Source organism: Zosterops lateralis, assembly GCF_965231275.1.
Source record: "Zosterops lateralis genome assembly, chromosome: W".
Classification (NCBI taxonomy): domain Eukaryota; kingdom Metazoa; phylum Chordata; class Aves; order Passeriformes; family Zosteropidae; genus Zosterops; species Zosterops lateralis.
The window spans coordinates 23,867,145-23,880,020 of record NC_139801.1 but is presented as its reverse complement, the minus strand read 5'-3'; the positions used below and the strand labels follow the sequence as shown (position 1 = coordinate 23,880,020).

General features: G+C 40.2%; 1 protein-coding gene across 3 annotated transcripts in view; it reads right to left on the bottom strand.

Moving 5' to 3' along the window:
- The window catches only part of LOC310922098 (guanine nucleotide-binding protein G(q) subunit alpha), a 222,724-nt gene that overhangs the window by 23,448 nt on the left and 186,400 nt on the right, over positions 1-12,876 (bottom strand). For all 3 annotated transcript variants that reach the window (XM_083882438.1, XM_083882439.1, XM_083882440.1), the window contains one exon: positions 74-227. In XM_083882438.1, coding sequence (XP_083738564.1) covers positions 74-227 — 154 coding nt within the window. The remainder of the gene's footprint in view (positions 1-73; positions 228-12,876) is intronic.

The following is a 12,876-nucleotide window of genomic DNA, read 5'->3' as shown; positions in this document are numbered from 1 at the left end:
ATGGGCAATGCTATTGCATTTGGTCGTTACTGCAATTTAAATGGGGCATGAGCTCTGGTGGCAATATACTTACCATCATACTCTGGGAAATAATCAACTAAATGGGAGTACATAATTTTCTCCTCTAAAAGATCTTTTTTATTTAAGAACAGAATGACCGAAGAATTCTGGAACCATGGATATGTGATAATTGTCCTAAAGAGTGCTTTGCTTTCTTCCATTCGATTCTGGAATTTAAAAAAAAGAGATACATTTATGCAGTTGTGAAAATATTTTTTTATAATCAGTCAGTGCAATTCCATTTTAGTTGATAAACATATCCATTTCACGTTTTCCACCTTTATACCAGAATGTAAGATTTAACTGATTCATTTACAATTCATAGGTATGTGGTATATTAAATATGCAGGCAGTTTCCTTTTGCAAACTAAATGACTCAAGCATGACTATTCTTGAATTGTGATTCAATACAATTCTGAAGAACTGTTAGGCTGACACAATGTAGTTAATACAGAGTCAGAACAAATTGAGTCCAGAACCAGGAATTAACTCTACTTCTCTATTATTTGAAAATTCTAAGGCAGGCCTGATTAGCTACAATGGAAGCTTTTTTTAGGAGATGCCTCCTGGAAACAAGTTTCACCACCAAACAGGATGTTTTGATCAGATTAGTGAGAGACGCCTCTGCTCAAATTAATGTGTAAACGAGACCATATACCAAAGTTAATAGCACAGATTTTATTTCACAGTAAATGTAAGGCAGAGAGATAGAAATAGGAAGAAAGAAGGAAGAGGGAGACAGTGAGAAAGAAATGAAGCAAACGATATCACCACCATGTGGATTCCTGCAGCATTCTTCTGTAGTGGTGTGGTTTTGGTTTTATCAGTTTTATGTATGTATTTGTTCCTTGTTTTATATTCTTTTTTATAAGTTGTAATGGTTTGTTCCATGTCACCCATGTTCCACCCTTATTGGTTTCATTCCAACCCCAGTTATATGTCAATCATAAGTTATACAGCCCCTGGGTCTTGTCTGTCACTTTGGGGTCTCTCCCAAAAGTCTGGAAAGTTCCAGTATGGACCCCAAGTGATTGGACAAGACTTCAGCTGTCTCCCCACCTGAGTTATTAATTTGTTACAATGTATGTCATTTATCCAGAGAGCCATGCCCCTTTGGCCCCTGATTAGTCCCCAGTTAGACCCATCCCTGAGTTCCTCCCCCCAATAAAAGGTGTTACATTGGGGAGTTTCCCGCTTTTTTCCCTCGCTTTTCTTCCCCACTGCTTCTGCTGAGGGGTGTCTGCTGGGGCAGACACCCTGATAAATAAAGCCAGCAGTTAACCCTGAACAGCCTTCCTCTTTCTTTCCTGCTGTCGTTGCTTCACTCCTTCGGGCAAACAGGAAGTCACAGGGATTGGTGAGGTTCATCCTGCTACCAAGCTGTACCCTTTACTGTCGAGGTGTCAGGGCTGGCCGAGGCAGGGACAAGACACCTCTTCATTCTTCACCCTGGTCTTTGGTGGTGGGGGTCCCAGAGTCATTCTATTGGAGGTACTACCTTTATACAGTCCAAGTTCTGGGTATCCAAGGGGTGATTGCAGATGTTCCCAGAACTTGGACTCGCATGGGTGTAAGCAGTGGTTTCCTTTCCCACAGTCTGCACAATGGAATTTTGTCTGGTGTGCTAATTCCAAATTTTCACCTTTGTTTAGGCCTGGAATTAGCACCTTCCTTTTTGCCACCCATGCTTATCTCAAGTTCCTGTCGTGGTGGCTTATCTTATGGGAATAGTGTTTTGAGACATGTAATTGCATTCTTTAAGTCCTCACACAGGCTTCTAGAGAACAAAATCAAAGTGAATCTTGTAGATTCTGATTTTGCGGAGCCATAGAATCATAGAATTGTTGAAGCTGGAAAAGGCCTAAAAGACTATAGAGTCCAACCATTAACCTAACGCTACCAGGTCCACCACTAAACCATGTCTCTAAGTGCCACAACTGCACATCTTTTAAATACCCTCAAGGGATGGTGACTCAATCACTTCTCTGGGCAACCTGTTTGAATGCTTGATAACCCTTTCAGTGAAGAATTATTTCCTAATATCCAACCTAAACCTCCCCTTGTGCAACTTGTGGCCATTTTTGCTTGTTCTGTCAATTGTTACATAGGATGACAGACTGACACTGTTACAACCTCCTTTCAAACACTTGTACAAAGCAATAAGGTGTCCCCTGAGCCTTTTATTCTCCAGACAAAAAACATTCATTACGCTCAGCTACTCCTCATAGGACTTATGTTCCAGATGCTTCATTGGCTTCATTACTCTTCTTTGAATGTGCTCCAGCACCTCAATGTCTTTCTTGTAGTGAGGGGCCCAAAACTGAACTCAGGATTTGAGTTGTGGCTGCACCAGTGCTGAGTACAAAGGGATGAACATTTCCCTAGTCCTGCTGGCCACATTATTTCTGATACAAGCCAAGATGCCATTGGCCTTCTTGGCCACCTGGGCACACACTGACTCATGTTCATCTGGCTGTCAACCAACACTCCCCATATCCTTTTCTGTTGGACAGCTTTCCAACCAATCTTCCTCAATCCTATAGCATTGCACAGGGTTATGACCCAAGTGCAAAACCTGGCACTTGGCCTTGTTGAACCTCATACAGTTGGCCTCAGCCCATTGATCCAGCCTGTCCAGATCTCTCTGCAGAGCCTTCCTACTGTCCAGCAGATCAACACTCCTGCCCAAACTTGGTGTTGTCTACAAACTTACTGAAGGTGCACTCAATCCCATCATCCAGGTCATTGATAAAGATATTAAACAGGACTGTCCCCAATACAGAGCCCTGGGGAACACCACTAGTGACTGTCCGCCAATTGGATTTAACTCCATTCACCACAAATATGTGGATCCAGCCATCTAGCCAGGTTTTTACCCAGCAAAGAGTATACCTGTCCACCCAGTTTCTCATAGACAGTGCTATGGGAAATGGTGTCAAAGGCTTTGCTAAAGTCCAGGTCAACAAGATCCACAGTGGGTCACCTTGTCATAGTAGGAGACCAAGTTAGTTAAACAGAACCTGCCACCAATACACTTGGGTGGATCCTAATCCAACCCCCCATGTTCACCCAAACCCCGCAGCTCCTGCTAAGGCTGTGGAGTTTTCCGTAACATTTTGTTTGCCATGCTGGGGTATGCCTGCCTCTGTCGTTCCAGCCACCACTCCAAGGTTCCTGCTACAGCCCATTTCACTATCCAGAGGGGCACTGAGACCAGCTGCCCCAGGAGGTTTGTAAAGGAAGCCCCTTCTCTCTCTCTCTCCTGCCGGCTTGCCTGCCATTGCCCACGTTGAGAGAGGCAGCTAAACTTGCGCCACAGTGCCCCCTGCAGCTGCATGGGAATCATTGCACTTGCCCTGCCCACTGGGAGCCAACAGTGCCCCTGTCGGCTGTGACCATAACTACACCAAAGGGGAAAATGCTTGATGGCCGAGAGAAGGCTGTTGTGTTTCTGTTTTTGTTTGCTGTTGCTGCTGTTGTGGTTGTTTGTTTGCCTTGTTATACATTGATATATATACACTAGTAAAAAACTGTTATTATTTTTCCCATATCTTTGCTTAAAAGCCCTGTAAATTCAAAGTTATAATAATTTGGAGGGAAGGGGGTCACATTTTCTATTCCAAGGGAGGTTCTCGCCTTCCTTGGCAGACACGTCTTTCAAACCAAGATATGCAATCAGTTGCATTGATATCAATGGTGCAAGAATTTCATTCAAAAAGGAGAAAAACTGAAATATCAACAGAGCTGAGCATAAAACATAAGCTCTTAGGTCAATCATTAAAGCACAATTTTGAAGATTCTTTTTATAACTTTCTAATATAGAGACCTAATAACAATATCATAGTTAAAACTCGAGGAGAGTCAGAGAAGGGGAAAAACTGAAGGAGTACATGTCCTAAATTCACACAGTTGTTTTTTTATCAGTTTTGTTTTCTGTGGTTTCGTTTGGGTTTTTTACTGTCACAAACTACACTCATACCATGGACAATAGTATCTCTAACTCTTAAGGTTTGAGAAAATAAAATACCTAACATGCTCTAAAGATAGGAGCATGCCTGTATCTTCTGATGTCTTAGCAATTATAAATCCTGTAGGATTTAGCTCTTCCATTATTTCCCTGTAATTGCTACCTTTGAGTGGGTTGTCTTTCCAAAACTGAGCCCCTCCTTCAGAAGTACATAAAAATATTTATCAGGCTTTTTCCCTTTCCCTGTTGTTATAAGGAAAGTAGACAGGATTTTGTTAAACACATATTAAACTCTAAGCACTTTTTAAAAACTGTCCTAAAAGCCATCACTGTAAACCTGAACTTAAAATGTTTTATTATAAAAACTATTAGCCTCTTGTTTCTATTGAAAGGCTCACATGAATACAACCTCTTGCTTTTTGTAGTTTGATAGAATCAGAAAGTTTAAAAGAAAGCAGAGGCATAACAGAAGAAGCAGAGTTGAAATGTTATAGCTTAAACACTGATAGAATACTAATAGAAAGTAATGGATTTTTAATGAAAATATTACAGTTTGAATGTTTGAGTTTAAAGACTTTCTGTTGAACTTGTCACTCATATTTACAATGAGAAACAAGTACAGTAAATTTATTTTGGGGTAGCTGATAAGTATTCAATTTAAGCCTACAGGATAAATATTAGGACAGTTATTTTCTTACTGTTATGAATGTCTTGTTATTATTCCTGGGCAACCTGCTTTAGCTGACCTTGCTTAAACAGGGAGGTTGGACTAGATCATCTCAAGATGGCCCTTTCCACTTTAAGCATTCTGTGATTCAGCAAAGTACTTAAGTCTAATTCTAACTGTAAATATGTATGTATTTCTGCAAAACTGATCCTTTGCTTATCATTAGACATAAGAAAGAAATTGTGTTGCAAGATGGTCTGTTAGGAATTGAGTAGGAAAATTTCATCATATGCGCATCTGTTGCTGAATAGCTCTTCCCAAGAGGGAACCGCCTACATTCTTTGCACTGAGATACTGGGACACTTACATTTAGAGTATTTTCCCTTTATTTCACCATAAATTACTCATTATAAAATTAAGAGCAGGATTTTACAGTTTATTTTCAGAATCAGACTTATCATACAATACTACTGGTCCTACCCAATGCAGAGTTTGACTACATGGGTACCTTCAGAGTAAGGGTTAGGTCTATCAATGGTAAAAAAACACAGATGAGAGCAGTTACTTTTATAACCTAAGAGAACATAAAGAGTGTGACTGTGTAGCAGGGATACTGATGCATTGCTGAGACTATTAGGTACCACTGAACAACCAATGGTCACATATTTAATCTATTGAAATGTAAAAGTCTGTAAGTACTCACACATATCCCACTGAAACACCGCTAAAATGACAGTAGAATATTATACCAGAAGTGTGAGCTGAAATTAACCTCTGAAGCCCATGTAGTCCAGCCTTTAACTCAAGTATAATTATTAGCAACACAAGATCAAGTCAGTCACTGCTTTGTCTAGGAAAGTCCTCCAAGAATGGAGATTTCACCACCTCTCTGGGTTCCCTTTTCCAGTGCTAAACTAATCTTCAAGGGAAAATGATTTCCTACAAATACATTAAATACCTGTTTGTACAGTTGAAGAAATATGATCTAGTTCTAGAAAAAGAGATGGGATAACAAGGAATATAGGGGAAGGCCTCTATTAGGGATCTGACCTTATACCAGATGCAATGTGAAGGAAGCCTTGCCAAACCAAGCAAGACAGTATGGCTCTTGGAAGAGAGGACAGGAGCAGTGGGGAGCAGGCAGCATTTAATATCTTGTTCAATCTCTAACTTTGATTTTATGAGACAGCTCTACCTCATAAAATTGCTTTCAGCAAAAGCCTATTTCAGCTGCAATGGAAAATCACAGAATCACTAGGTTGGAAGAGACCTTTAAGATCATTGAGTCCAGCCTGTGGTAATGCAATCCCTACACCTCTAGCAGGTGCTTCCAAATAGGGAAAGATTCTCACTTTACCTTTTGACATGTTAAGAACTTATCTGGAAAGTTCTGTAGATTCCTCCTTGTAATTGGCTCGGAGCTAGCCCAGAAGAGTAGATTGGACCTCGAGAATCTTACTCAAAGACTGTTGTTACACTCATTGGGCCAAGGGCCAAAAAGCCCGCCTAAGCTATTAAGTACTAAAGAGAGAGAACAAAGGAACAGCACGCTTTTTGAGGTGCTGTAGCAAGCAAGGAGTTTGTCTCTGTGCTGTGCTCGGCTTTGTTGTTTTGTTTTTTTGTATTATTTTCCATCTTTATTAAAACGCTTTTGATTTTTCAAGGCACTCTCAATCAGCCATCTCGTTCATTATTATAACCACGTTTCTGCCAGGCTGGGCCTCAGAAGTGAATTAGAAGCTATTTCTAATGCAAATCCAACCTGCAAAAAAATGTTATGTGCACTTCCCCAAGAGCCAGAAGCAACAATAGCTCAATTAGTTGAAGCATACAATAATTTAAATACCCCTGAACATGCAGCAGCATTACAAGCTGAAGTCTTAGCCAATGTTATTACAACAGCTCAGGAAAACACCTTAAAATGCAAAAAAAAAAGCAGTAAAGATTCAAACACAGACCCTAGCAGAAGCCCTTACTGCATTTAAGGGAGTCATAGAAAATCAACAGAACCAAAAATTTACTTGCCATTCTTGTAGGAGAAAAAGACATTTTAAAAGCCATTGCCCAAAACTTCAAAAGAAACCACCTTTAAGACACTGTAATTGTAAAAATAATTTTCAAAATATTGACAGTTCTCATCCAGCACAGGGTTTCGGATGGCAGAGTTTGGGAAACAGGCAGAAGACCTCGAAGCAGTGGAGACACAAGAAACCCTGCCCAACGTGCCAGAAATCACCTCAGACCACCAAGTCCAGAACTGCAGCAGCTCATATCTGAGTTACCAGTCACAATGCCCCCAAGTATCTGCTTAGAACTGCACACAGCTCAACCAGTAATGCTAACAAATTCTGTTCAACATAGAATTTCAACAGGACAGTCGGGCCCTGAGCCACAACCCCGTGAATTCTTAGTAACGGGAGTGAGCCGAAATAATGCTGAAGAGTTCTATGTTCTCCCCACAGTGTTATCTGTAACATCTTTGCAAGAGATCACTGTTTTAGCTGTCTGTCCTGACCCCCTGTGTTTCTTACCTAAAGGACTAACCATAGCACAAGCTTTTCTTCTCCCAGAGCCACGCAGTGACACAGCCTTCATCGCTTGGTCGAAGCACATCAGTTGTGGGCAGCCACATCTTGCCTGTGTCCTCAAGCAACTTGGGAAAACCATCACCCTCACTGGCCTTATAGATACAGGCGTGGATATTTCGCTTATATTGAGAAATCTCTGGCCGCTGGACTGGACCATCGTACCTGCGTTAGATCGAGTAGCAGGTATTGGAAGTCACTGTGACAGCTTTCGTAGCTTGCATCCAGTCACATTTGAGAGCCCTGAGGGTCGTGTTGCGACCACTAAACCATTCATTGTAGGAGCAGATATAGTCCTATGGGGAAGAGACATCCTGTCGCAATGGGGTCTGAAGATAGAAACAGATTTCTAATATGAACTACAAGTGAGCATGACACCTTAAAACTCATGCAGACATCTAATACACCCATTTGGAAGAACCAATGGCCCTTACCAGCAGAGAAGCTCACTGTGCTAGAGCAACTAGTCCAAGAACAATTAAATAAAGGTCATTAAACCCCAACAACTAGCCCGTAGAACACTCCTGTTTTTGCCATCAAAAAACCTGGCAGCGAAAAATGAAGATTGTTGCATAATCTAAAAAAAATTAACAAAATTATTTTTGAAATAAGATCTTTGCAAACAGGTTTGCCTTCCCCAGTTATAATCCCCAGAGATTAGACTTTAGCTGTTCTTGATTTGAAAGACTGTTTCTTTATTTTAGCTTACATCCTGATGATGCACAGCATTTTGCCTTCTCCATTCCATCTATTAATCAACAAGCTTCATTAAAAAGTCCTACCCCAAGAAATGCGCAATTCACCATTTATCTGCCAATGGTATGTTGCAAAAATACTTTCTCCAGTTCAGGCACAACATCCAAATTCCATTATACTACACTACATAGATGACATTTTAATAGCAGCTGAAGAAGAAAACTCCATGAAAGAAGCAACAAACCATGTAATCTCAGCAGTGCAAGAAGCAAAATTCACTATAGCAACAGAAAAAAATACAAGAGCTTCCACCTTGGAAGTATTTAAGGTATAGAATTACAGAGAAAACCATAACACCACAAAAGCTTCAGCTAAGAAATAATCCCAGAACATTTAATGAGATGCAACCGCTCATAAGAACCATTACCTAGATCAGACCTCTATTAAAAATCACAAATCAAGACCTCAATCCTTTATTTGACTTATTAAAAAGAGACACAACATTAAACTCTCCACAGGAACTCACCAAAGAAGCACAAAATGCTTTAGATAAAGTGCTGCAAGCCATCCAGACATGTCAAGCGCATCGGTATAACCCTAACCTGTCTTTTTTATTTGCAGTCCTAGGAGAAAACCCGCAGCTCCATGGTTTAATTTTCCAGTGGGATTTCGAGAAGAACGCCCATCTAATAATTCTGGAGTGGATCCTTCTATCTCAGCAATTAGGCAAGACCATAACAACATGCCCTGAAATTATATTTTAATTAATTATGAAAGCCAGATCCAAAATTCTTTCCCTTGCTAGAAAAGATTTCTCAGAAATCTTTTTGCCAGTCACATTGATGTATTTAGAGTAGTTAGTCCAAAATTCAGAAGTTTTACAAATTGCTCTTGCAAATTTTTCAAGGAAGATTTCAGTTCATTATCCAAAACACAGGTTGTTAAATTCACCCCTAAAATTGATCCAGAAACCTCTAAGGAGTCATACACCCTTAGAGGCAATCACCTTTTTTACAGATAGTTCAGAGAAGTCTCAAAAGTCTGTAATTACTTGGCAAAATCCAAACACAAAACAGTGGAAATCAGATATAGAGAAAGTAAAAAGCTCTCCTCAAATTGTAAAGCTGGCAGCTGTTGTGCATGTTTTCTCCAAGTTCACTTTTAATCTTGTTACTGACTTTTTATGTTGCAGGTGTTGTGGAGACAGCAGAAGCATCTCTCCTAAAAGAAGTTCCAAATGATCAGTTATATAAACTACTTTAAAAATTAACATTTGTTCTTTCCTCCCAACAGCAGTCTTATTTCATCACTCACATTAAGTCACACACAGCACTCCCAGGCTTCATGGCAGAGAGGAATGCAATGGCAGACCTTTTAGCTATGCCCATACAGAACACATTGCCAAATGTTATTGAGCAAGCCCAGATAAGTCATGCATTTTTTCATCAAAATGCACCTGCCCTAGTAAGATTATTCAATTTATTACAAAGACAGGCAAAATCAATTGTACAAGCATGTCCAGACTTGTAGTGGTGTGGTTTTGGTTTTATCAGTTTTATGTATGTATTTGTTCCTTGTATTAAGTTCATTTTTAAAAGTTATAATGGTTTACCCCATGCACCCATGTTCCACCCTCATTGGTTTCATCCCAACCCCAGTTCTATGTCAATCATAAGTTATACAGCCCCTGGGCCTTGTCTGTCACTTTGGGGTCTCTCCCAAAAGTCTGGAAAGTTCCATGAAAAACCCCAAGTGATTGGACAAGACTTCAGCTGTCTCCCCACCTGAGTTATTAATTTGTTACAATGTATGTCATTTATCCAGAGAGCCATACCCCTTTGGCTCCTGATTTGTCCCCAGTTAAACCCATCCCTGAGTTCCTCCCCCAATAAAAGGTGTTGCATTCGGGGGTTTCCCGCTTTTTTTCCCTCGCTTTTCTTCCCCGCTGCTTCTGCTGAGGCATGTCTGCTGGGGCAGACACCCTGATGAATAAAGCCAGCAGTTAACCCAGAACAGCCTCCTCTTTTTCCCTGCTGTCGTTGCTTCACTCCTTCAAGCAAGAAAGAACTCACAGGGGTCAGTGAGGTTCATCCTGCTACCGAGCTGTACGCTTCACTGTCGAGGTGTCAGGGCTAGCCGAGGCAGAGACAAGACACCTCTGCACAGATTGTCAAAAATTAGACATACCAGCCATAGCTACTGGAGTAAACCCCTGAAGTTTAAACATTCTGCAATTATAACAAACAGATATAACACAATACCAATAATTTTGAAAATTCAAACACATACATTTATCTATAGACACATTCTCAAGACCAATTTCTGCTTCAGCACATGATGGCGAAAAGACCAAAGATACAATTAAACACTTCTTACAAGCATTCGCATCCCTAGGTATCCCTCAATAAATCAAAACAGATAATGGACCTGCTTACAAATCTCAGACACTACAGGAATTTTTCAATGCATGAAGCATCAAACACACTACAGGTATACCTCATTCATCTACAAGTCAATCTATAGTAGAAAGAGCACACAGATCACTAAAAACCCTCTTAGAAAGACAAAAAGGTGGGGTAGAAGTATTGTCTACAGTAGAAAGGCTAAACAAAGCAGTATATGTCTAACATTTTGAATAACTCTTTTATGGAGCAGGTACCAGCTATTTTTAGGCATTTCAGTAACACCACACAATCAAAGCTCAAAGAGAGACCACCAGTGTTCATCAAAAAACCTGAATCGGGACAAGTTTCGGGGCCTTATCCCCTCATTACATGGGGAAGAGGCTTCGCGTGCATTTCAACAAATGCTGGCCCTAAATGGGTCCCAGCAAAAAATGTCAAGCCTCAATTGCAGCCGATTCAAGAACAACTGAAAACACCAAAAGAAGACCACACAGAAAACGCTGAGTGACAACTGACCGTGGACCGTGTTCCCAGAGAGACTCTACATCTTTGCACCGACCAGAAATATGAACATTAAAACATTCAAAAAACAGAGACTGCATTATTATAAAGTCTGCACTAGTTATAAGTTATTCAGATAAGTTTTTGCACTAAAAAGTTTTATAAGTGTTTACTGTATTGTTAATATTATTGTTTTGTTTTTAGTTTACAAATTTCATTAGCCTAAATCCTGTGCAGACAAAAGAATATAGTTCACTTGAAAAAATCTTCACAAACAAAAGTAAAATAAAATTCATAATTAATTAGACTAAATATTAATCTTAAAAAGTTAATAATTGAAATAATTGACTGAAAAAGAAAAGACAGTACTAAATTCAAAGCTATTTGATCCATACCATAATTGAGTTATAAACCGAAATTATTAAACAATAAGTTATTAACAATTATAATTGGCAACAAATGTGAGAATTTTTCAAAGTAACTATTCTTTTTTCTTTTTTTGTAATAAACAAAGGGTGAGATATGGTAATGCAATTGCTACACCTCTAGCAGGTGCTCCCAAATAGGGAAAGAGTCTCACTTTACCTTTTGACATGTTAAGAACTTATCTGGAAAGTTCTGTAGATTCCTCCTTGTAATTGGCTCGGAGCTAGCCCAGAAGAGTAGATTGGACCTCGAGAATCTTACTCAAAGACTGTTGTTACACTCATTGGGCCAAGGGCCAAAAAGCCCACCTAAGCTATTAAGTACTAAAGAGAGAGAACAAAGGAACAGCACGCTTTTTGAGGTGCTGTAGCAAGCAAGGAGTTTGTGCTGTGCTCGGCTTTGTTGTTTTGTTTTTTTGTATTATTTTCCATCTTTATTAAAACGCTTTTGATTTTTCAAGGCACTCTCAATCAGCCATCTTGCTCATTATTATAGCCGCATTTCTGCCAGGCTGGGCCTCAGAAGTGTGGGTAAAACCCATACCAACCCATGCCCTAACACCACTGTAAAAGGCAGTTTCCCCATGGAAGAAGAAAACCCTGGAAAAAATGCCTTGGGAAACCCCATTCTCAGTGCCATAAGCAAAAGGCTTATTGACATGCTCTCTATGCTAATTGTTACTAGAAAGTTCTCAGTTCTCTGTGATATCATAGGTTGATTTTTGGTGCAAGAATTTTAATATTCTTAATTGTTGTCCCCCATTGAACTCTTCCCTCAGACCACACCTTAACTCCCCACCCAGAGCAGGGTGCATAAGTACCCTTGTTTGACCCTAAACTCCGCCTTTGGCATCGTGCCTTTTGCCCCTTGTTACTGCCTTGATCCAGCTTGCTCCAATACAGTGGACGTCTCATTGTTTCTTATTTTTGTATTATTAAATTTACTTTTTGGACAATGGATCAAAGCTGTCTCTCTCCATTTAAGTCCCCACTGGGCCAGAGTCCCGAGGAAACTCAAAGGGCTCTGAACGTTCGGGCTCAGACTCCAGGAAGTTTCATGCCACCTCAACTAAACCATGGCACTGAGTGCCACATCCAATCTTTTTTTTAAATACATCCAGGGATGGTGACTCCACCACCTCCTCAGGCAGACGATTCCAGTACTTTTTCACTTTTTCAGTAAAAAACTTTTTCCTAACATCCAACCTAAATTTCCCGTGGCATGGCTTAAGATTGTCCTCTCTTTCTGTCAGCTGCTGCCTGGAAAAAGAGACTAATCCCCACCTGACTACAACCACCTTTCAGGTAGCTGTAGAAAGTGAAAAGGCTGCCGACAGAAATTTGTGAATGGTTAATGTACAGAAATATGCAGCTGGAGCTGTCTCAAGGCTTCTCAGTGGCTGACAGCCTTTCATAGCAGTCATGCCAACCTTCATATTCCCCTTTGAGAACAGTAAGTTTGTTGTCTCCTTCAGAGAGATGATGCTGACAGGTCAGTAGTTTCCAGGGTCCTCCTTTCAACCCTTTTTAAAATTGAATGCAATGTTTCCCTTTTTCCAGTCACCTGGGA